Source organism: Saccopteryx bilineata, chromosome 4 (assembly GCF_036850765.1).
Source record: "Saccopteryx bilineata isolate mSacBil1 chromosome 4, mSacBil1_pri_phased_curated, whole genome shotgun sequence".
NCBI classification, from domain to species: Eukaryota; Metazoa; Chordata; class Mammalia; order Chiroptera; family Emballonuridae; genus Saccopteryx; species Saccopteryx bilineata.
In genome coordinates this window covers 137,397,032-137,422,996 of record NC_089493.1, presented here as the reverse complement: position 1 = coordinate 137,422,996, position 25,965 = coordinate 137,397,032, and the positions used below count along the sequence as shown (strand labels likewise).

General features: G+C 41.2%; 1 protein-coding gene across 1 annotated transcript in view; it reads right to left on the bottom strand.

The window, feature by feature from the left end:
• Window positions 1-25,965, bottom strand: part of RUFY1 (RUN and FYVE domain containing 1) — a 114,133-nt gene that overhangs the window by 41,870 nt on the left and 46,298 nt on the right. The window contains exons 6-9 of the mRNA XM_066278519.1: window positions 14,767-14,828; window positions 6,483-6,548; window positions 4,154-4,223; window positions 613-714 (exon numbers count right to left, since the gene is read on the bottom strand). Coding sequence (XP_066134616.1) covers window positions 613-714; window positions 4,154-4,223; window positions 6,483-6,548; window positions 14,767-14,828 — 300 coding nt within the window. The remainder of the gene's footprint in view (window positions 1-612; window positions 715-4,153; window positions 4,224-6,482; window positions 6,549-14,766; window positions 14,829-25,965) is intronic.

Genomic DNA, 25,965 nt, shown 5'->3' with positions numbered 1-25,965 from the left:
AAAGAAAGGTTAAAATATTAAAGCTATTTTGAAGTATCTTTGAATTTGAGGATGAGAACAAGCCAATAGATTTTTTAAAAAGAAAATTAGGTTCAGAACGCAATTTAACTGTACTTTTCTTTAAAACAGAACAATCATCCTTAGGAGGAAAGGCCCCAATTCAATTTACCATCCAGTATTTATTAGCATGTTTTCAGCACTAAATAAATTTTAAGATGAATCAGATATGATCTCTACTTCCAAATCATCAGGTGATCAAGCCAGAAAATCTACAAAACAGCAAACAGATTCTACAAAGGAGGGAGGTGCAAAGAGTTGTGGGGACAAGGAGGGAGGGCCCAGGCCCACCGATGGGCACCAGGGATGGATCACAGAGGGCCCGGCACGGCAGTGATGGGCTGAAGAATGAATAGGAACTTTCACCAGAGGTAAGGGTGAAGTGTGCTTACATAACCCCCAAGTGGTTCAACTGGCCTGAGGGGGAAAAGAAAGGCATAGTGGCAGGAGGCACTTTCTGAGGACTGGGTCATAACTGAACCATGGGCTTGCGATTTGTAATGGACATATCAGAGTAAGGGACCATGCCAATCAACTGTGAGGCCAAGTTCTCACCTCTACACTCTTCTCACTTCTTTCACGAATTAATTCATTTTGTTCTCTTAATTTTTGTTGTTCTTCTTGAAGTGAAAAAATCCGATCTGTTGCAGCTGAAAGCTAATTAAGAAAGATTTTTATATTTCTTAACACAAAAATAAATCTTACTATTCAAATGAAAATCTAATATTTGATATCTTCACAGTTGACAATTTATTTTTACATATTTAATATTTTATTTCCTTGTCTTAAATAGGTAATATATATTATATATTTACATAGTACAAAATTCTAAAGATATAAAAATAGGTATGATAAAATCTATCCCACCCCTGCCCCTAGCCATCTCTGCCATCCTCCAGTTTTCTCCTTTTATAAAAATTATAGTACAGCCTGACCAGGTGGTGACATAGTGAATAGAACATAGGACTGAGATATGGAGGACCCAGGTTCAAAACCCCCAAATCGCTAGCTTGAGCAAGGGGTCACTCGGTCTGCTGTAGCCCCCCAGTCAAGGCACATATGAGAAAGCAATCAATGAACAACTAAGGTGCCACAACAAAGAATTGATGCTTCTCATCTCCCTTCCTATCTGTCCCTCTCTATGTCTCTGTAACACACACAGAAAAAGACTACAATGTGATTTTAAAAAAAATAAAAAAAATTATAGTACACTACACATTATGTGGGTAAAGATTTATGGATACAAGACATTAGAAAAAGCCTGGTTGTCCAATATTAGAGAAATGGTTTAATAAATTACAAAAGAAGCATAGAACAAACATATGTAATTATTAAAATGTTTACAAAAGCTGTTAATAATATGAGAATATACTTACATTGCCAATATGGAAATAAAACAGGTTATGTAGTATAGTCTCGTTCCTTAATTTTAAAAAATCAACTATGTTAAAAATACTTAAGAAAAGATGAGGACTATATATATAACACATGATAAAGAAAGCTGTCACTTAGCTAAGAATTCTGGGCTAAGAACTAAGTATAAGAATTTCTGATTCTTTATTTTTTTTCCAGCTTTTCTAGCCAATGAGCAAAAGGATGTTTTATCATGTGAGGGAGAATTAAAGTATTCTGGGGTAGGCCTGACCTGTGGTGGCGCAGTGGATAAAGCGTCAACCTGGAACCCTGAGGTTGCCGGTTTGAAACCCTGGGCTTGCCTGGTCAAGGCACATATGGGAGTTGATGCTTTCTGCTCCTCCCCCCTTCTCTCTCTCTCTCTCTCTCTCTCACTCTCTCTCTCTCTTTCTCTCTCTCCCCCCCCTCTAAAATGAATAAATAAAATTAAAAAAAAAAAAAAGTATTCTGGGGTAGAAGCACAGCCACACCATCTAAGATGTGCCTGAGGAAGAGATCTTCCCCTCCTTGAACAAGTTATTGTAGTTTAGAGAAAAGTGCATAGAAGCAGGATGCTAAGGAGAAGCTATCAGAAACCAGAGGAGTAAATGCCCCAACCAATCCTTTTTTATCCAGCTTCAGAACACAGCCTGGAAAGAGAAGGTGGCACTGGAGAAGAAAGAAGTGAGACCCCTGCCCTTGGTGGTTGGCTATGCTCTTAAAATCATTCACTAATGGGGTCCTGAAGCACTGAGCACTTCATCTTAAGAGTCTTAGTCAAGAGCATCTAAGTCCACTTAGACTTCAGAGCCCACTTTTTTAAAAAATTGATTTGAGAGATGGGGAGAGAGAGAGAGAGAGGGACAGAGGGAGAAGGGTGGGGGAGGAGCAGAAAGCATCAACTTGTAGTTGCTTCTTATAAGTCTTGCCCAGGCAAACCCAGGGTTTCAAACTAGCAACCTCAGCATTCCAGGTCAACACTTTATCCACTGTGCCACCACAGGCCAGGCCAGAACTGGAGTTTCTAAACATAACTCCTATGCCCAAATAAGAAACTTTAAGGCTTTCAAAGGTACAAATTGCTGCAAGGGAAGACAGAGGCAAAAACCATGAGCTCTCTAAAGATGTAAAGGTATACTTTTCTCTAAAGGACATTTTGTAATATAACTGTCTGTTTTCTTTTTTCTTTTTTTTTGTGGCAGAGACAAAGAGAGAAAGGGACAGATAGGGACAGACAGACAGGAAGGGAGAGAGATGAGAAGCATCAATTCTTTGTTGTGACACCTTAGTTGTTCATTGATTGCTTTCTCATTCGTGCCTTGACCGTGGGGCTACAGCAGACCACCCCTTGCTTGAGCCAGTGACCTTGGGTCCAAGCTGGTGAGCTTTGCTCAAACCAGATGAGCCGCGCTAAAGCTGGCAACCTCCGGGTCTCAAACCTGGGTCCTCCACATCCCCGTCCAACGCCCAATCCACTGTGCCCTGGTCAGGCTATAATTGTTTGCTTTTGAAAAAAATAATAACCCAGTTATTTAGTTTCAGAAGTTAAATTAGACCTTCCTTCAAAGCATGCCAGAGTCTGGGAGAACAAAGAGTGAATCTGCTTGTTCTAAAATCAACTAACATCTCTTGAGTGCCATCCACATGCCAACTGTTGTATTAGGCACATTTACATGATATTAATCTAATGTAATCTTTAAAATAGTGTAAAGGTATGCATTATCATCCGATTTGGAGATGAGAACTCAAATACCTACGACCTAAACTGAGGCCCAAACGCCCATCCACCCAAGGTGAAGGTGAGTTTTCAATTCTAAGTGGGGCCAGGTCTCTTCTGTGATGCGTATCTACAAAAGATGCCTTTGAATTTCCTTCTCACACAAATGTGAGCTTTTTTCCTGAAAGCTTTTCAGGGCTGACCCCTCAGGAGAGCAGTCAACTTCAGGTGAGACTTAAACTGCGTCATCCACACAAAGGCGTGCTCTGCAACTCTCCTGTTGGCTGTAACTTGCCTCCACCAAGGGGAGGCAGGGAGTCCACTCTCCAACCCCCTCCCACAGTCCTCTTCCTCCCCAGTGAGACTTGGTGGGGACACTGGAGCAGCTAGGGACCGCTACTAGCAGAAAGCCTCAGAAGGGCTGATCAACCCCCTACTGCTAACAGGAGACAAGGCATGTTCACCAAGGAGACTGCTGGGCAACTGGCAGCAAGCTGTCTTCCTCGGTCTCAGCCCTTTTTCTTCCTGTCCTTTCATGTTCTCTCTTCTAGTGAGAAGGCAGAGGGAAAACTACACTGTGGGGAGACTGGTTCAATGCTCCTGGGTGGCCAAAACACAGAAGAGATGAGTGGGGGCAGTTTTGTCTCAGCTCAGAGTCTGTGCCGCTGGGGAGAAGGGAGATGCATTACAGTACAGGAAAGGCGAGGAGAAGGGAAGAGCACATAGGAGCTGGGCTTGTCCAGTGGTAATTGCTGTGAGGTGATAAAACCCAAGTCCCCTAGAACTGGCCCAGGATCAGTTGCACTGGCTCATGGGAGCCCTGTCAGGGCAGAACACACACATTCTGAGTATGCTGTCCCATGTGCAGCAAAACTCAAGGTCAGCAACTAAGTCCCACCAGTGAGCAGCTCTGGTCAGGTACAGTGACTACACCAGTCCTCTTAACCTTGGGCCATTCTGTTTTAAGAATTTCAGTAAGTTACAAACCTCTTCTTGAAGCTTTGAATTAGTCTTTTCCAAGCCATCTATCTTGCTTTGAAGATCTCCAACTGTGCAGCTATAGAAAATACAGTATTAAGTAAATGTGAACTTATAAAGGCTTTCCCAACCTGTGAATAATGAGATTTCCTATAGGAAATGGAGAGTCAAAGACTCCAATGAATTTAGCTGACAATTCTAAATACATATGTATGTGTATGTGGATTTATTAAAAAGTTTTCAAAGTTTGCTTCCCAAATATGTTACCCATTTTTTTTTTTGTCAACTGGAAAAAAAATAGTTTTTATCCCCAGCACAATAAATGGGAGCCAAAATGTATTGACAGTCATATATCTAAAGTAATATTCATAACAAGATATTTGTACTTTTGGGTGGTAGGATCAAAGGTGACTTATAAATCTTTTTAAACTTTGTCCCATTTTTCAAATATTCTTCAAGTATTATGTACTAATTTCAAACTGAAAAATATGTAAAAAGCAAAAGTAGACTTGATAAGCAATATTAATAATAACCATAGAAATAGTAGAAACTTTCTCTTTGGATGATGTGCCAGGACCTGTTTGTTCTATCTAAGTGCTTTAAATGCATGTAATCCTCCCCACAATTCTGTGAGATAAGTTTTATTTACCTGTTTTACAGACAAGAAAACCATAACTTCATATTGAAAATCTCACTGAAGTTCATACCCCTATGAGGGGACATCATGACTAAACTCAGGCGATCTGGCCCCAGAGCCTGAGCTTTTAGGTGACAGGCCCTACTGCCAAATCTGGCACCTCCTGCTTGTGAGGGGGACAAAGAAACATGCTTGGCAAGGCTGAGAATTGAGGCTTGAGAACTGGGTGGGAGTTCCGCAACAGGAACCTGGGGCAGTCCGGCCAGGCTGAGGACGGTGGACCGCCCTGTCCTTCCAGCCTTCAGCCCTCCCCTGAAACCCTCAATAAAATGGTTTAATTTATCCCCACCCCCAAAAAAATGGGTGGGAGGAAAAAATACAAGGGCACAAAATGATAAAGAACACAAAAGATATGGAGAGAACTAAAAGTTTAAGTCTATAGTTGTCAATTCTATATTAACTTAGAAAATATTAATAAAATTTATATTTCTGTTAGAAAACAAAACAGATCCTCCAGAGAAGAAAACCTAGATGAACTAACAACTAAGGAAAAACTGATACACTGGCAAAGTACTGCCTCCATTCAGGCTCCGAGCTTCAAACATTCAGGGAGCAAACACATAAACTAGAAGGCGCACATGTTCCCAGCACAGAAACAAAGCGAAAGTTTCTAGTTCATTTTGTGAAGCTGCATAATCCTGCTATCACTTTAGAGGGAAAGAACTATAAGACAGGTCAAGTTTCATTTTTAACAAAATAATTAAACTATTAAAACTAAGATCAAGCAGAGTTTATTCTTATGATCCAGGAATGGCTCAGTATGAAGAAGTACATTAGAAAAACAGATCACATCAACAAATTAAAGGAGAAAAATCACAATTACCTTACTGGATGCTAGAAGTCATTTTATAAAATTAAACACTTACTCTTTATAAAAACTCTCAATAAATTAGAATTTGATCAAGAATTTCTTTCAAAATTAACAGCCAACATCACACATCTGAGTAAGAAGAGCTTAGAGCCGCACTTCCTAGGTCCATTCTGAGAATGTGGCAGCACCTTTGCTGGCTGCACTGGCTTCTGGGGCCAGAGAGGCTGCTCCCCCGAAGCTCTGCTAATATGCACTGCACTCTCTGAAGGGCGTTCAGAGAGAGCACGTGTCTCCCAAACACGTCAGACACAGAATCTCTGCCCATTCCCACCAGTACCTCCAGAGGCTAGTTTCATGAGACACAGCAATAGTAGCTTTTCAATTAAAATGAAAGATCAAGATAAAGATGCCAGCTATGGCTACTGAATGCTCTCGAAGGTCTAGCCCAGTGGTATCCAACCTTTCTCCTACCCCAACATGCTGGAGGATGTATGCTGATTTCCAGCAGCACCAGTACTTCTATGGCAGCGATTTCCAGCTAAGTGGCTGGGGGACCAGGGGTAGAGATTTCAAGGTTTTATTTATTGAGTCTCTAATATTTATTAACTCTCTAGTATAACTGCACAAAACAAAGAACTGAAGAATTCCCAAAAGCTCTTTATCAAGAAATCATATTTCTCTAGTCTGTACATGTGAGCAGGGCACAGTAATCTTTTTCTTGGTTTGGAAAACAATTAGTTATAAATATATGTCAACTCAAAAAAGTTCCATGAAACAATTACTGGGCACTGAGGATGAACTGTAACACCAGAAAAAGGAGTGAGCCCTACCTTAAGTGCCGATTCAGTTCTTCCACATAGTTTTTTTGATCCAGGACATCAGTAATTCTTTCGTGCCTTTTCAAAAAGAGTATAGAAAGAAATTCTTTTTACTAAGGGCTAACACGATGTAACTATCTCCCAACCTCCCAATCGCCTTGTAGGAGTACCAATGTCACCAGGAAACCAAGAGATAATGTCTGCATGGCCTGGAGTGAACAGAGAACAAGGATGGGGGTGGGGGGGAGACAGCAGCCAGGGCCTTTGGAAACCAGGAAACACCAGCCTGGAGAGCAGGATCCCTGCAGCTTCCCTCCCACCTCTGCCAAAGGCTGGGCATTTGGGAAGAAGAAAGCCATGGGCATGCAAGGTGGAAACACTAATAACCATATGCAAACGGCTCCCAAGGTGGTAGATGAAGCTGCCCTGTTATATACTGAAGGGAAAGAGGTTGGCTTAGAAAAGGAGACCACGAGACTTTTCAAAACACAACGCTGATCAGTTTGGGTTAAAAAAATACTTTAACATTTTAAAGTTAGGCTCCCACTCCAATTTCTTTACATATATATGCACATAAATAGGACCATGCTACCAGGTTCTGCCACAGGTGCTGGATTTGTTTTTCAGTGCAGTTTTTTCCTTTTACCTGTTCTGCCCTTTATATAACTCTCCCAGGTAACCCATAATAACCTGGTAAGTATCCTATGTGCATAGCTATTTGTCTATAGTGTGTGTGTGTAAAATATGAAATTAAATTGTAAAATATGCCTGACCTGTGGTGGCACAGTAGATAAAGCATCGACCTGGAATGCTGAGGTTGCTGGTCCGAAACCCTGGGCTTGCCTTGACTGGTCAAGGCACATATGGGAGTTGATGCTTCCTGCTCCTCCCCTTTCTCTTTCTCTCTTTCTCCTCATTCTCTAAAATAAACAAATTAAAAAAAATTTTTTTTAATTGTAAAATATATACTAGGGACATTTTTAGTTTTATTTAAAATAATTTTTTATTTTCCAATTAGAGTTGACATACATTATACTAGTTTCAGGTGTACAACCCAGTGATTAGACATTATATAACTTACTAAGTGATCATCCTAATACATCTCATACCCAGCTGTCACCACAGACAATTATTAGAATATTATTGACTATATTCCTTTTGCTGTATTTTACATCCCCATCATTATTCTGTAACTACCAATTTGTCTTTCTTAATCCCTTCACCTTTCTCACCCATCCACCCCAATCTCCTTCCCATCTGGCAATCATCAAAATGTTCTCTGTATCTGAGTCTGTTTCTGTTCTGCTTGTTCATTTTATTATTTATTTACTTTACTATTTAAATTATTATTTTTTAAAGATTTTATTTATTGATTTTACGGAGGGGAAAGCAAGAAGTATCAACTCATAGTTGCTTCACTTCAGTTGTTCATTGATTATTTGTCATCTGTACCTTGACCCAGCAAACCCAGGTGCTTGAGTCAGCAACCTCAGCATTTCAGGTCGATGCTTTATCCACTGTGCCACCACAGGTCAGACTTTTAATTATTATTATGCAATTTTTTTCCTCAATGATTTGAGAGAGACAGAAAGGGAGAAGGAGAGCAAGAGAAGGAAAGAGAGAAAGAGAGAGAAAGCATCAACTCATTGTTCCATTTAGTTGTTCCTTTTAGTTGTGCACTCACTGGCTGCTTCTCATATATGCCCTGATGGGGGATCAAACTCACAGTCTCAGCATACCAGAACTATCCACGAAGCCAACTGGCCAGGGCTTTCTTTCTTTTTCAGATCTAATTGTTGATAGATATGTATTATTGTAATTTTTTTTTATTAAGTGAGAGGTGGGGAGGCAGAGAGACAGACTCCTACATGTGCCCTGACCAGGATCCACCTGGCAAGCCCCCTACTGGGTGATGCTCTGCCCATCTATGGCCATTGCTTCGTTGCTTGGCAACCAAGCTATTTCAGCGCCTGAGGTGAGGCTATGGAACCGTTCTCAGTGTCCAGGGCCAACTCGCTTGAACAATTGAGCCATGGCTGCAGGAAAGGAAGAGAGAGAGGAAGAAAGAGAAGGGGAAGGAGAAGAATGGAGAAGCAGATGGTCGCTTTTCCTGTGTTCCCTGACCGGGAATCGAACCCGGGACTTCCACACACTGGACTGATGCTCTACCACTGAGCAAACTAGCCAGGGCATTTAGTGCCATTTTGTTGTTAATATTTTGGATCTTTTCTCCCCATCTTTTTCTTAAAGAAGAACCTTTAACATTTCTAATATTGGTTTGGTGGTGATCAACTCCTTCAGCTTTTTATTGCCTGGGAAGCTCTTACTATGTCCTTAGATTCTTGACTGCTTTGCTGGGTAGAGTAACCTTGGTTGTAGGTCCTTGCTTTTTATCACTTTCAATATTTCTTGCCAATCAGTTCTGGCCTGCAAAGTTTCTATTGAGAAATCAGCTGACAGTCTTAGGGGAGCTCCCTTGAAGGCAACTGTTTTTCTCTTGCTGCTTCTTTTATGATTCTTTGTCTTTAACCTTTTGCATTTTAATTATGATGTGTCTTGGTGTGGGACTCTTTGGGTTCATCTTGTTTGGGACTCTCTGACCTTCCTAGACTTGTATGTCTATGTCCTTCACCATGTTAGGGAAGTTTTCTGCCATTATTTTTTTCAAATAGGTTTTCAATTTCTTGCTCTCTCTCTTCTCCTTCCAGCACTCCCATGATGCAAATGTTGTTGTGCTTGAAGTTGCCCCAGAGGTTTCTTACACTAACCTCAGTTTTTTGGATTCTTTTCCTTTTCACTGTTCTGATTGGGTGTTTTTTGCTCCCTTATATTCCAAATCACTGATTTGATTCTCAGCTTCATCTACTCTATGTTTGTTTGTTTTTTGCTAGAGAGAGGGAGAGACAGAGAAACAGACAGAAAGGGAGAGAGATGTGAAGCACCGACTTGTAGTTGTGGTACTTTGGCTGTTCATTGATTGCTTTTTCATTCGTGCCTTGATGGGGGGCTCCAGCTGAACCTGTGACCCCTTGCTCAAGCCAGCAACCTTGGGCTCAAGCCAGCGACCTTGGACTTCAAGCTAGCAACATTTGGGCTCAAGGGGTCATGTCTATGATCCCACATTCAAGCTGGTGACCCTGTGCTCAAGCTGGTGAGTCTGTGCTCAAGTCAGTGACCTTGAGGTTTTGAACCTGGGTCCTTAGCATCCCAGGTTGATGCTCTATCCACTGTGCCACCACCTGGTCAGGCTATCTACTCTACTGTTAATTCCCTATAAATTATTCTTCATTTCAGTTAGTGGATCCTTCATTTCTGACTGGTTCCTTTTTATGATTTTTATGTTCTAAATTCCTTGAGCATCCTCATAACTATTGTTTTGAACTTTGTCTGGTAGTTTGCTTGCCTCCATTTTGTTTAGCTATTTTTCTGGAGATTTCTTCTGTTCTTTCATTTGGGACATGTTTCTTTATCTCCATATTTTGGCTGTTTCCCTATGTTTGTTTCTATGTGTTAGGTAGAGATGCTAAATTTCCCAGACTTGGTAGAGTTGCCTTGTGTAGTAGGTGTCCAATACGGCCTCATGGTGCAGCCTCCCTGGTCACTGGAGCTGGACACTCTAGCTGCAACCCTGTGTGGATTGTGCACACTGTCCTGTTGTAGTTGAGCCTTGACTGCTGTTGAAGTCACTTGGAGGGACTGACCACCAGGTTGATTGGCTGTGAGGACCAGCTGTCATTGTCATTAGAGAAGTTGACCCCATGGAGCAGGACTTGCCTCAGTGGGGCTCTGGTTCTCACCAAGTCTATACATTGGGTGTATCTCTCGTGGTGATGGTAATCTGCCATTGTCTGAAGCTGTCCACTGGGTGCACTGGCTCTGGGGCTTCCTGGGAGGTACAAGGTAGTACCACCTGCCTGGAGCCACCCACCACGAGCTACAGAGCAATGTGCAGAGGGCTGCTACCTGTGTTGGGCCTGGAGGTGCCAAGCAGAGGTCAAGCTGTGAAGCAAGGCTGACTGCTGCTAGTGCTGGGCCTGAGGCCACTTACAAAGAGATACAGGGTACGTAGAGGCCAGATGCTGCCTGTTTGAGAGATTTTAGGAAAGTCTGAAACCTGAGACATGAGAGGCCATCTATATGGAAAAACCACTTGCAAATAGCTTGGGTGGGCCCACAAGTTGATTGGGCCTGGGTCTCAGGGAATGACCTGGGCAGGGCAAACAGTGTGAGTCAGGAAACTCAGATATGGTGCCTGCCTATTGACTCTGTAAGTGGGAGACGGGTCTCAGAAAAGGAACAATAGCTTCTTCCAGAACTTTTATCTGGCAGAAAGCAGCCCCCCACCCCAGTTCTTGCTCTGATGCCAGACAACCCAGTTCCTCCCCTTATATCCATGGTTCCTTTCAAGCTGCTGGCCCAGCACTGGAGCTCAGAGGGAGTGAGTCTGAGTAATTCCATGCATGGGCCCTTTAAGAGGAACTGCCTGGAACTCTAGCAGCCTCCATCTCACTCAGCCACAGTCCCTGTTGGTTTTTACATTATGAGGACTTCTCTTTCTGGCCTTAGTACCCTGGGTTGGGGGCCCTGATGTGGGGCTAGTCCCCTTGTCAGGGGGAAACTCCACAGAGAAGATATCTCTCCCAATTTGAAACTACCCCATGTGGGTGTGGGACCAGCCTGTTCCACATCTCCACCCCTCCTACCAGTTTTATGTATGTATGTATGTATGTATGTATGTATGTATTTATACAGGAGGGAGAGAGATGAGAAGCATCAACTTGTAGTTGTAGCACTTTAGTTGTTCACTGATTGTTTCTCATACATGCCTTGACCAGGATGCTCCAGCCAAGCCAGTGACCCCTTGCTCAAGCCAGCGACCACGGGATTATATTGATGATCCCATGCTCAAGCTTGTGACCTTGGGTTTTGCACCTGAGACCTCAGTGTCCTAGGTCAACGCTCTATCCACTGTGCCACCATTGATCAGGCTCAATGTGGCTTATTCTTTAAACCCTTAGTGGTAGGACTTCCATTTAGCTTGATGTCAGGTGGTTTTGAATGCTGATTGTTCTGTAATTTAGTTGTAATTTTGATGTGGTTGTAGGAAGATTTGAGTAGCATGTTCACCTATACTGCCATCTTGACCAGAAGTCTATACTAGGAATTTTGGGGGTTTAAAAAATGAAATATATATATATATATATATTTCAGTATCATACTTTTCTCACTTAGTAATACTCTGTGGAAATCCTTCTAATTCAAGTATCCCAGTAGCTCAAGTCTGTTCTTATTTTTTTAGGTCTTCATGGTATAACAGTATAAAGTGTTAAGGATGTTCTGTTAATTCATTCAATTATTCCCCTACTGATGGATAATCTGTTTATTTCCATTGTTTTTGTTTTGATATAAAGAATATATTTTGTTTAATAATTTAATTTTTTTTAATTTTTTTTTTTACAGAGACAGAGTGAGTCAGAGAGAGGGATAGACAGGGACAGACAGACAGGAACAGAGAGAGATGAGAAGCATCAATCATTAGTTTTTTGTTGCGACACCTTAGTTGTCTATTGATTGGTTTCTCGTATGTGCCTCGGGGTCTTGAACCTGGGTCCTCCGCATCCCAGTCCAACGCTTTATCCACTGCGCCACCACCTGGTCAGGCTAAGTTTAATAATTTTTTAAACAAATTATTAACTTTAGCCAGAGAGGACAGAGGAGAGAGAGAAAGAGGCAGAAACATCAATCTGTTCCTGTACGTGCTCTGACCAGGAATTGAACCAGCAACCTCTGTGCTTCGGGCCAATTCTCTAACCAACCGAGCTATCCAGCCAGGGCTATATTGTATTTAAGTTTAAAGTCGATGAATATGCCTTGGTCCAGTAGCTCAGTTGGTTAGAGCATCATCCTGATATGATAATTGCAGGTTTGATCCCCAGTCAGGGAACATAAAAATCAACCAGTGAGTGCACAACTATGTGGAACAACAAACTGATGCTTCTCTCTCTCTCTCTCTCTCTCTCTCATCAATAAATAAACAAATATATATACAAAGTAGGTGCATCCTGTATTCAGAGTGCATAAAGCATTAATGGGGTTCCCACTGGTCCCAAGGCACTGAGAGCAGGGGGTTCTTGTTGGGAAGATGTTTGAATGACAGGCAACAGATGCACATAGTAAAATGTGCAACTCCCTCCCAGCAGCATTGTTATCAGATCTACATGCCACTCTATATAAACAGTCCATGGGTATGGAAGTACAACATATCAATAATGGTGTATGTTTTTGTTTTTTTTTTAAGTGGAAGGAGGCCAGATAGTGAGACAGACCTCCACATGCACTCTGACTGGAATTCACCTGGTAACCCCTGTCTGGGGCCAATGCTATAATCAACCAAGCTATTTTAGTGCCTGAGACTGACACTTGGGCCAAGGAACTATCCTCAGCACCCAGGGCCACACTCAAACCAATCGAACCACTGGCTGCAGAAGGGGAGGAGGGAACGAAGGGGGAGAGGGAGGAGGAGAGAAGTAGATGGTCACTTCTCCTGTGTGTCCTGACCAGGGATTGAACTAAAATGTACATAAGCTGGCCAATGCTCTATCCACTGAGCCAGCCGGCCAGTACTGTTCTTTTTTTTTTTTATCATAACATAAACGATAGCAGGTTTTACACACTGTTTTCTTTTTCCAGAATAACTTTTTTTTTTTTTTTGTATTTTTCTGAAGCTGGAAACGGGGAGAGACAGTCAGACAGACTCCCGCATGCACCCGACCGGGATCCACCCCGCATGCCCACCAGGGGCGACGCTCTGCCCACCAGGGGGTGATGCTCTGCCCCGGAGCTCTGCCCACCAGGGGGTGATGCTCTGCCCCTCCGGGGCGTCGCTCTGCCGCGACCAGAGCCACTCTAGCGCCTGGGCCGAGGCCAAGGAGCCATCCCCAGCGCCCCGGCCATCTTTGCTCCAATGGAGCCTCGGCTGCCGGAGGGGGAAGAGAGAGACAGAGAGGAAGGAGGGGGGGGGGGGTGGAGAAGCAAATGGGCGCTTCTCCTATGTGCCCTGGCCGGGACTTGAACCCGGGTCCCCTGCACACCAGGCCGACGCTCTACCGCTGAGCCAACCAGCCAGGGCCCCAGAATAACTTCTTTTAAAAGAATGTTCTTGTGAACAAGGATGTGCAAAAGCTACACGTGCCATGAAAGACACACTAGTATCAAAGAGCAAGTTCACAGTAACTTGAATATATAATAGTAGCATACCATTTACATTTCAACAAACTGTACAGCAAAATACATGATCAACAAAGATGTATCTATAGGGCTGTGCCGGTGAGCCTTTTTATAAAAACCACCCAATTTTGCAGTGCTGGTGAACCTGGTCCCTCCCACTCACTAGTGGGTGTTCCAGCTTTCACGGTGGGCCAATCGCAGCATTGTTTGGTTGCTCCGCTACCGCCCACCATGAAAGCTGGAATGCCCACTAGTGGGCGGGAGGGACCAGGTTGACCAGCACTGCAAAAGTGGGAGGTTTCTATAAAAAGGCTCGCCAGCATGGCTGTAGGGCATTAATAAAAGGCTTGGAAGGAGACATGGGTAGCTTCCTGAGTGGGAGTGGGAGTGGGATGGAGACAAGGCAATAGTGTGAATGGAGAAATTTCACTTGTATTCTGTATTCTGTAAACTTAATTCCTCAAACAATGGGAAAATTAATGTATCACCTCTGTAATTAAAAATAGATTAAAAACTAGAATTTAAAATAAAGCTAAGACATGGAAATGATGAGTCCATTATGCTACTACTTTTAATAATATGATGACTGAGAAAATATTTAGGGAGTTGAATTTATTCTGTAAACACTTGGTGAATGTTTCAGGGCAAGCATCATTTTAAAGAAACTTCTTGATGAATGCTCTGATAAAAGATTTAGCAAATTTGCACATTTGAATAGTGTCATAATGTCATATTGGGTTTTCTTCCCTTGAGAAAAAGTCTGCATAAACGCCTAGTGGTTTTAAGATATATGTGTGTGTCTGACCTGTGGTGGTGCAGGTGGATAACGTGTCAACCTGGAATGCTGAGGTCGCCGGTTCAGGACCCTGGGCTTGCCTGGTCAAGGCACATATGGAAGTTGATGCTTCCTGCTCCCTCCCCCTTTACTCTCTCTCTCTCTCTCTTTCTCCTCTCTCTAAAGCCAATAAATAAAATCTTAAATAAAATAAAATAAAGCTAAGACAAATGCAGGATTCTTTGTCAGGATTTCATTAAAAATGTAAAGAACAACATATAATGCATTACTTACTCTTTGCCACCATCAGGATCCTGCACATCCTTAAGGTAGAGAGAAAAATCGATCACTCCAACCTATCAAAATAAAAGGCACAGGTTTACATTTGATCTTAGCGAAAAGGCTAAGAAGCAATAAAAAATAATGCACAAGTAAAAAATCACTTTCCTGCTTTCCACACAATCTTTCCTTACAATCTTTAAAATTCTGGGTACTATGAAAAATTCTGGATATTTACATTCCTGTCTCTTTCTTATATACATTGAGTAAGGTTAACCAGCTTTATAAAATTAAATTGAACACACAAGCCAAGAAAAAAGTAACCCCACCATTATCTTCTAGAAAACTAACTAAAAATCAGATGTTAAGGGAATATTCAGAAATTTTACCACCTACTTAATATTAATTTTGTGTATTTATTCAATAATCAAGTTGTTGATAAAGATCAACAAAGTTCTTTGGGTACAAAGTAATAAAAAAACAAAGGCAGAGGAGAGATTCGGACCCCTGCAGCACTGTTATCAGAAGGTCACTAAAGTGGTGACTTTTACTGACACTGACTCCTTTGTTCCCTGGACTGTGTTGACACTGTCCAATCGTTATTCTAGGGAAAATACTCTGCTGCTGCAGGAAAAAAGGGAAGACAAAGACCCCTCACACATCTCAACATCAAGGGCTTTGGCCAGAAATAAAGCACCTGAGAGAGAATGAGTGAGGGTCCTAGTCTGCCACTGTCCACTGCAGCGTTAGTGAAGCTATTCCTATTTTAAATATAACAAAATTGGGTCCATCAATAGAGAAATGTTTAAAAATAATTTTACAGCCATATCACAGAATACCAGGCAACCATAACAAAGAACGCAGCAGAAAGATACATGATATAAAGGATGCTACAGGATAAAATTTTAAGTCAATGCCTTGGCCAGATGGCTCAGTTGGTTAGAGCGTTGTCCCAGAGCACAGTGGTGCTTTCTATTACTCTCATTAAAATCAATAAATACAATTTTAAAAAATGAAGTGAAAGAATAATAGGTATAGCATTAATTCCTTATGGTAACCCTACGCATACTAAAGCCAGAGCTATGTGTGATGGCTTCTGCAATTGCTGTTGTACCTCCCACTAAGCTATGTTTCTAAGTCTTTTAAAAAAAAATAACTTATTAATTTTAGCGTGAGAGGAAAGGAGGGTAGGGGGAAGAAAGAGAGAGGGAGGGAGGAAGGAAGGGAGGGAGGGAGGGATGGAGGGAGGGAGAAAGACATCGATCTGTTCCTGTATGTGCCCTGATGGGGGATCAAACTGGCAACCTCTGCGCTCCCCAACAATGCTCTAACCAACCGCGCTACCCAGCCAGGGCTATATTCCCAACTTTTGATCTTGGGCAGCCTTAGTAATGGTCTTGATGAGTTAGAAAGCAGCAGAAATGATGCTATGGCTTCTGCAGCCAGGTTATCAAGGGCAATACAAACTTCTTCCTGGTGCTTTCTCTGGGGAATTACACCTTTGAAATTCGAAGCTGCCATGAAAGCAGTCTGGCTGCCCTGAAGCCTCCATGCTGGACACCAGGGAGAGACCACATACGAACAGAGAGGCCAACAAACCCCTGCTGTTCTAGTCCACAGCTCATGAAACCTTCTCAGCTCAGAAACCAGCCAAGCGAGCACAAGCCTTCAGTGATTCCTGCCCACACACCAATTGACTGTGGTCACAGAAGCTCCTAAAGGAAGAAGTGCAACTGTGAGAGATACAGTTGTTATTGCTTACATGCCTGTTGATTGTTACACAGAAATAGAAAACCAGAAAAAACTTAATTTGAAACAAAACCTATATATACATAATTGCATAAAAAAGTAGAGTTCTACTATCCCCCCTTCCCAATTTTTATCACTAATTGTGGGAATGACAGTGGGACTGAGGGCAGAGGGGAGAAGGGCAGTTTTAATTTCACTTTTCACACTTTTATATAAGTTAATGCTTTTTCAATAAATAAAAAATTAGCCCTGGCCAGTTGGCTCAGTGGTAGAGCATCAGCCTGGCATGTGGAAGTCCCAGGTTTGATTCCCGGTCAAGGTACACCATCTGCTTCTCCATTCCTTTTCCTCCTTTCTCTTTCTTTCTCTTCTCCCCCCCGCCCCCCGCCACAGCCATGGCTTGATTGGTTCAAGCAAAGTTGGCCCCAGGTGCTGAGGATGGCTCCATGGCCTCACTTCAGGTGCTAAAATAGCTTGGTTGCCAAGCAATGGAGCAGTAGCCCCAGATGGGCAGATCATTGCCTCCAAGGGGGCTTGCCAGGTAGACCCTAGTCGGTGCATGCAGGAGTCTGTCTCTCTGCCTCCCTGCCTCTCACTTAATAAAAAAAATAATAAAATAAATAAATTAAGTAATAAAAAAGAAACATATATGCAACTGAAAAAACCAATGATAGAAAAAAATGAAATATAGAAAATGAACGATAGAAAAATGAAAGAATTAATACCCAAAGTAGAAATGAATAGATTCGAAAGCAAACAAAGCCCTCCTTCCAAAGCAGAATTGATTAATACAACCAAGAGCTGCTTCTCTGAGTTCAACAAAGGAGACTGACCTCTACCAAACAGAGTCAGTGTATAGCAAGTGCACACTTTTACAAACGAGCAAGGTGAGGTTTTAAGAAGCCACAAGAGAATATGTTCATAAAACAAATCAATCTGAATCAAACAAATGACTTCTGTAAAAATATAAATGACTAAGAAATTGTCCTAAGACTTAGGAAATCAATACATTAACCAAAGGCTACAAAAAAATTTAATGTTTTCAAAGAACTAGGACTAATAAAAGCATAAAGCTGAAGTGGTAATAAAAGCAAATTCTAACAAATCTTCAAAGAAAAAAAAATTCCTGCTCTAATAAACTGCTGTAGAAAACAAGAAAAAGGATTATTATCTGGCTTATTTTATGAGGTTAATACAATCCTGATGCTGAAAAATGACACAGCAGTACAGAAAAGGAAAATTCAGAACAGTGTCACTAATAAGGTAAAATACAAAAAACCCCAAATAAACCATAGCCATATTAAATTTAGGAGCACACTCAAAGAATATGCATGATGATGAGCAGGGTTTATTTTAGGAATGCATTCACAGCAGGAAACTTATGACTCCAATTATATTTATGGTTAAAAACAAATATGACATTTCAACAGATGCCAAAAAAGTACTTTACAGGATTCAACGTAAGAATGCAAAGTAAATTAGAAACAGTACTTTCCAAACATGAGAAGGACTCCTCAGACACTAACAGCAAACACTCATACTTTATGCTGACAGATGAGAGGCACTGCATTAAAGAGAGCAGGGGCTCAATCACATCTATTTTTAAATAAAATTCCCAATCTTTATTTTTGAATTTGACAAAGTGATGTTCAAGTTCAGCTGGCAGAAAGGACAACTTGAACTATGCTGTCAAAAATGTATAACAGCCTGACCAGGTGGTGGCGCAGTGGATAGTGTCAGACTACGATGCCAAGGACCCAGGTTCGAGACCCCGAGGTCGCCAGCTTGAGCGCGGGCTCATCTGGTTTGAGCAAAAAGCTCACCAGCTTGGACCCAGGGTCGCTGGCTCGAGCAGGGGGTTACTGGGTCTGCTAAAGACCCATGGTCAAGGCACATATGAGAAAGCAATCAATGAACAACTAAGGTGTCGCAATGCGCAACAAAAAAATGATTGATGCTTCTCATTTCTCTCCGTTCCTGTCTGTCTGTCCCTGTCTATCCCTCTCTCTGACTCTCTCTCTGTCTCTGCAATAAAAATAAAAAAATAAAAATTAAAAAAAGAGAAAAAAATGTAAAACAAAGTAGGCAAGAGGTGAACTACCAGGGAGTATAAAACATACCACGCGGCTCTAGGAGTTAAAAGACCGCTACTGGCATAGAAATAAAAAGATCCAGGGACTAAACAGAGTCTAGAAATAAACCTCAGCATATTATGGATATTTCACACAATAAAGGTGGAATTTCAAATAAGTAGAAAAATAATATACAGGATAATCAGAAAACTGGTTTGCCACTTGTCAAGAAATCTAGACTTACACTGTACACTATATCAAAACAAAGGACATGCAGATTATTTTTTTCCTTTTTATTGAATTTACTGGGTGACACTGGGGTTATAAAGGTTTCAGGTGCACAGTTCTACAACACACATTCTTTACATCTTATTGAGTGTTCACCACAAGTCAAGTCTCTGTCCATCACCATTTACCTCCTCATACACCCCCCAACCTCGCCCACCTTCTCCCTCCAGCAATCACCACATTGCTGTCTGTGTACATAATTTTTTCCTTTTTTTTATAACTTTATTTTTATTTTATTATTATTATTATTATTTTTTACAGGGACAGAGAGAGAGAGAGAGTCAGAGAGAGGGATAGATAGTGACAGACAGACAGGAACGGAGATGAGAAGCATCAATCATCAGTTTCTTGTTGCAACACCTTAGTTGTTCATTGATTGCTTTCTCATATGTGCCTTGACTGTGGGCCTTCAGCAGACCAAGTGACCCCTTGCTCAGGGACCTTAGGTCCGAGCTGGTGAGCTTTTTTTTTGCTCAACCCAGATGAGCTCGTGCTCAAGCTGGCGACCTCAGGGTCTTTAACCTGGGTCTTCTGCATCCCAGTCTGACGCTCTATCCACTGCACCACCACCTGGTCAGCCCCCCACCCCTCTTTTAAGGGAGAGAAAAAGACAGGAAGGGAGAGGGATGAGAAGCATCAGCTCATAATGGTGGCACTTTAGTTGTTTATTATTTGCTTCTAATACATGCCTTGACAGGGGTACTCTAGCCAAGCCACTGACCCCTTACTCAAGCCAGTGACTTTGGGCTTCAAGCCACTGATCTTTGGGCTCAAGTCAGCAACCATGGGATCATTGAGATGATCCCATCCTTAAGACGGTGAACCCGTGCTCAAGCTGGAGACCTTGGGGTTTCAAACCTGGGACCTCAGCATCCCAGGTTGATGCTCTATCCACTGTGAAACCACTGGTCAGGCTCTTATTTTTTTGTTCTTTTTTGCTCAATCCTCCCACCTCCTCACTCAAACCCATACCTCCCAAAAGCTGTCAGTCTGCTATGAGTCTGTCTCTATTTTGCTTGTTCATTTTGTTCATTAGATTCTACATACGAGTGAAATCATATGGTACTCGTCTTTTTCTGACTGGCTTATTTCACTTAGCACAATACTCTCCAAGTCCATTTATACTGTCACAAAGGGTAATATTTTCTTATGGCTAAGTAGAATTCCATTGTGTAAATGTATCACAGCATTTTTATCCAATCATCTACTGATGGGCACTTGGGCTGCTTCCATATCTTGCTATTGTAAATAATGTTGCAAGGAACATAAGAGTGCCTATATTCTTTCAACTTAGTGTTTCAGGTTTCTCTGGATAATTCCCAGAAGTGGAGTCACTGGTCATGTGCAGTTCCATTTTTAACTTATTAAGGTAACTCCATACTGCTTTCCACAGTGACTGCACCAATCTGTATTCTCAGGAAGAGTGCACAAGGGTTCTTTCTCCACATCCTTGTCAACACGTTTGTTGATTTATTGATGACAGCCATTCTGACAAGTGTGAAGTGAAATCTCATTGTGGTTTTAATTTGCATTTTTTATTAGTGACATTGAGCATCTTTTCATGTCTATTGGCCATCTGTATGTCCTCTTCGGAGAACTGTCTATTCAAGTCCTTTATCCATTTTTTTTAAGTTTTTTTAATTTTTTAATTTTTATTCATTTTAGAGGAGAGGGAGAGAGAGAAAGAAGAGGGGAGGAGCAGGAAGCTTCAGCTCCCATATGTGCCTTGACCGGGACAGCCCAGGGTTTTGAACCGGCAACCTCAGCATTCCAGGCCGATGCTTTATCCACTGCACCACCACAGGTCAGGCGTCCTTTATCCATTTTTTTTTTTTTTTTAAATCAACAAGCAATTTTATTACGTGGCTTAACCCACATGATAGGGACAGAACACCAATACAGCCAAGGACTTCAAGAGGAGGCTGGAAGCCCTTTGCTAAATATGTTGGTCTGCAGAATAGGAAATCTAAAATCTTCTCCTATTGTCGGCTCAAGCTCCACCAGAGCCTATGAAATAATGAATCACAAAAGGGCCTAAACTCATAGAAAATAGAAAGATGGAGTAAACACAGCACCCACAAATAAGGTGAGGTTGGAATCAAACTGTAGAGAAAGCTTTCAGATTCTTCTTCAATTTTGTTTCCGGTGTTTTGGTCTGAAAGCAATCAAGATGGAGAGGGAGGTTATCCCAAAGAGGAAAGTCTGCAGGAACCAGAGTAGCTGAGCCCGACCACTCGTGATGCCTTTAGACTTGCACAATGCCATGGCATACAAGGACTCTCCCACGTGAATCAGCCAGGCAAGCCAATATCCATTGTGCAGGAGGGTGTGATGATGGTCCACCAAGTACTGACTGAACGAGCCCAGGGGCCCTAGGTTCTCATAAGGAACACTCTGAGGCCAGAAGACAACCCACGTGTAGTAGCCAAAGGAGAGGGTGATGACGGTGAGCCAGAACAGACTGCCCCTCTGGAAGTAAGCCTCATCGTCTGCGGCCGCCGCCATCGCTGCAGCGCATCCCTGGATCGCGCAGCCGGGCACCGCTAGGCGCGGAGACGGAGGCCGGGCCTGGGGCCCTTTATCCATTTTTTAATTGAATTTTTTTGTTAAGTTTTATAAGTTCTTTATAAATTTTGGATAGTAAACCCTTATCAGATGTATCTGCGAACATCTTCTCTCATTCAGTGGGTTGTCTTTTCATTGTGTTGATGGTTTCCTTTGCTGTGCAAAAGCCTTTTAGTTTGATGTAATACCATTTGTTTATTTTTTCTATTGTTTCCCTTGCCCAAGGGTTTGTATCAGAGAAAATATTGCTACAAGAATTGTCTGAGATTTTATTGCCTACATTTTCTTCTAGAATTTTTATGATTTTGTTTAATATATAAGTTCTTAATGCATTTTGAGTTTAATCTTGTGTAAAAAGGTGCTCTAGTTTCATTTTTTTAAATGTATCTGTTCAGTTTTCCTAACACCATTTATTGAATACACTGTCTTTACCCCACTGTATGTTTTTTCCCCCTCTATCAAATGTTAATTAACTATAAAGGTGTGGGTTTATTCCTGGGCTCTCTATTCTGTTCCATTGATCTATATATCTGTGTTTATGCCATGCTGTTTTGATTACTATGGCCTTGTATTATAGTTTAATTTCAGATAATGTGATTCTTCCAACTTTGCTCTTCTTTCTCAAGATTGCTGTGGGCGCCTGACCAGGCTGTGGCGCAGTGGATAAAGCGTCGGACTGGGAAGCAGAGGATCCAGATTCCAGACCCCGAGGTCACCAGCTTGAGCATGGGCTCATCTGGTTTGAGCAAAAGCTCACCAGCTTGGACCCAAGGTCACTGGCTGGAGCAAGGGGTTATTTGGTCTGCTGAAGGCCTGCGGTCAAGGCACATATGAGAAAGCAATCAATGAATAACTAAGGTGTTGCAATGCGCAATGAAAAACTAATGATTGATGCTTCTCATCTCTCTGTTCCTGTCTGTCCCTGTCTATCCCTCTCTCTGACTCTATCTCTGTAACAAAAAAAAAAAAAAAAAAAAAAAAGACTGCTGTGGGCATTCGGGGTCATTTGTGGTTCTATATACATTTTTGGAATATTTGTTCTAGTCCTGTGAAGTAAGTCATTGGTATCTTGATAGGAATTGCTTTGAATCTATAGGTTGCTTTGGGGAGTATGGACACTTGAGTGATATTGATTCGTTCTACCCATTAACAAGTATATGCTTTCACTTATATATCTTCTTCAACTTTTTTCTTCAGTGTCTTATAATTTTCTACATACAGGACTTTTACATCCTTGGTTAAATTTATTCTTAGGTATTTTATTCTTTTTGAAGCAATTGTGAATGGGATTGTTTTCTTAGTTTCCCCTTCGAAAAGTTCATTATTGGTGTAAAAAAATGCAACTGATTTCTGGATATTTCTTTTGTATCCTGATACATTACTGAATTAATTTATTAGTTCCAGTAGTTTCTTGGCAGAATATTTAGGGTTCTCTATACACAGTATCGTGTCATTATGTAAATAATGACAGTTTAATTCTTCCTTTCCAATTTGGATGGCTTTTATTTCTTCTTGTCTGATTGTTGTGACTAGGACTTCCAGTACTATGTTGAATAATAGTGGTGAAAGCAGACATCCCTATCTTGTTCCTGATCTTAAGGGAAATGATTGTAGCTTTGCCCACTGAGTATGAAATTGGCCTGGGTTTTATCATAAATGGCCTTTATTACATTGAGGTATGGTCCCTCCATTCCCACTTTGCTGACAGTTTTTATCATAAAGGAATGCTGGATTTTATCAAATGCTTTTTCTGTATCTATTCATATGATCATGTGGTTTTTATCCTTCACTTTGTTTATGTGGTATATCTTGGTTATTAATTTGAAAATACTATACCAGCCTTGCATTGACAGACTAAATCATGGTGTATGATATCTTGTTTGTTTGTTGTATGATATTTTTAATGTATTGCTGGATCTGGTTTGCCTAGTTTGTTGAGAAATTTAGCATCTATGTTCATCAGGGATATCAGCCTATAATTTTCTTTCTTTGTAGTGTCTTTATCTGGTTTTGAAATTAGGATAATGCTGGCCTCGTAAAATGTGCTTGAGCAGGGGTAGTCAACATTTTTATACCTACCGCCCACTTTTGTATCTCTGTTAGTAGTAAAATTTTCTTTTCTTTCTTTTTTTCTTTAAAGAGGAGAGAATACTTCTTTTTTTTATATTTTATTTATTGATTTTTTAGAGAGAGAAGAGTGAGAAAGAGAGACAGAGAGAGAGAAGGGGGAGGAGCAGGAAGCATCAACTCCCATATGTGCCTTGACCAGGCAAGCCCAAGGTTTTGAACCAGCGACCTCAGTGTTCCAGGTCGACGCTTTATCCCACTGCACCACCACAGGTCAGGCCTAGTAGTAAAATTTTCTTAACCACCCACAAGTTCCACAGTAATGGTAATTTATAAAGTAGGGAAGTAACTTTACTTTATAAAATTTATAAAGCAGAGTTACAGCAAGTTAAAGCATATAATAATTACTTACCAAGTACTTTATGTCGGATTTTCACTAAGTTTGGCAGAATAAATCTTTATAAAACAACTTACTATACTTAAATCTTTTTATTTATACTTTGGTTGCTCCGCTACCGCCCACCATGAAAGCTGGAATGCCCACTAGTGGGCGATAGGGATCAGGTTGACTACCATTGTGCTCGAGAGTCTCCTCTGCTCTTGATTTTTTTGGAATAGTTTGAGAAAGATAAGTGTTAGTGCTTCTTCAAATGTTTGGCAAAATTCAACTGTGAAGCCATCCAGTCCAGGATTTCTGTTAGGAGTTTCTTTTGTTGTTGTTTAATGCTTCAATTTCACTATTTTAATCTGTCTATTCAGATTCTCTGATTCTTCCCGACTGTTTTGGAAGATTGTATGTTTCTAGGAATTTATCTATTCATCCAGATTGTCCAAGTTGTTAGCATATAGTTGTTCATGACATTTTCTTATAATCCTTTGTATTTCTGTGGTGTTGGTTGGTATTTCTCTTTCATTTCTGATTTTATTTATTTTGGTCCTCTTTCTTTTTTTCTTGATGAGTTTAGTTAATGGTTTGTCAACCTTGTTTATCTTTTCAAAGAACCAGATCTTAGTTTCATTGATCTTTTGTATTGTCTTTGAGACTACATATTTCTGCTCTGATTTTTAGTCACTTCAGGTTTTGTTGTTCAAGTTCCCTTATGTGTAAAATTAAATTGTTTGAGATTTTTCTTGTTCCTTGAGATAGGCCTATAATGCTATAAATTTCCTTCTTAGGACTGCTTTCACTGTCCCACAGATTTGGGGTTGTTTTCATTTTCACTTGTTTCAAGGTAACTTTTTATTTCTTCTTTGATTTCATTCATTGTTACTGACCCATTTGTTGTTTAGTAACATGTTATTTGGCCTCTATGCCTTTGTGTTTTTCTATTTTTCTTGAGGTTGATTTTGTTTCACACCATTGTGTTTAGGGAAGATGCTTGATATAATTTCAATCTTCTTAAATTTACTGCAACTTTTTTGTCCTAACATGTGGTCTATCCTAAAAATGATTCCATGTTCACTTGAAAAGAGTATATATTCTGCTGCTTTAGTGTGAAATGCTCTGAAGATATCACTTAAATCCATCTTATATAGTGTGCCATTTAAGGTCACCGTTTCCTTGTTCATTTTTTTGTCTGGAAGATCTACCACTGAAGTCAATGGGGTGTTAAAATTCCCTACTATGACTGTATTAATGTCAAATTTTGCCTTCATGTCCATCATGATTTGCTCTACATATTTAGGTGCTCCTACATTGGGTACATAATTGTTTATAAGGGTTGTATCCTCTTGTTGGGTTGCTCACTTTATCATTATGTTCTTTTTTTTTTACTATAGCCTTTGATTTACTGTTTGTATTGTTAGATATACGTATTGCTTACTTGTTGGGAAAACAGCTGTTAGGCTTGCTCACTTGCACTTTAAATGATTAGTGCATGAGCATGTGGCAGACCCACATATGTATAGCCTATGTAAGGCTACTGGTGCTTTCACTTGATGCAGATTGCTTGCCTGCCACTGTGAGGAAGTGTTCTGCTGCCTGTTTGCTCATCAGCCATTGTGAGAATCTAATTAACGGGAATGGCCCAATGCTTACAGCTCTGCAGTTCCTCTATCATCTGCCTGAACCCAATGTGAACATGCCTGGCCGAGCATTATATCTGGCGCAATCAGCAAGATTTGGATCAGATAGGTATGGAGCCATTAACACCCTTGAAGAGTGGGATGGAGGAGTGACCATTGTTCTCAAGCACATGGTTCCCTGTGGCTATCCTGTTGACAGCCATGGGGTGGGTGTTTTTACAGCCCTGTGAGAAGAAACCAAGCCTCTGCAAGAGACTGCACAAGGTCAAAAGCTCCAGGATGAGCTGCATACTTGGCGCCAACAATAGCTTGAAGTGAAATGATTACTGGAGAAAGAGGCTGACCACTTTTGAGAGCTTCAGTTTGAAATGCAGGCTGAACATCAATGATGCCTGCTGTTCCCTTGATAGCTAACCTGATGAATTGGCTAAGCAATGAGTTGGGGAAC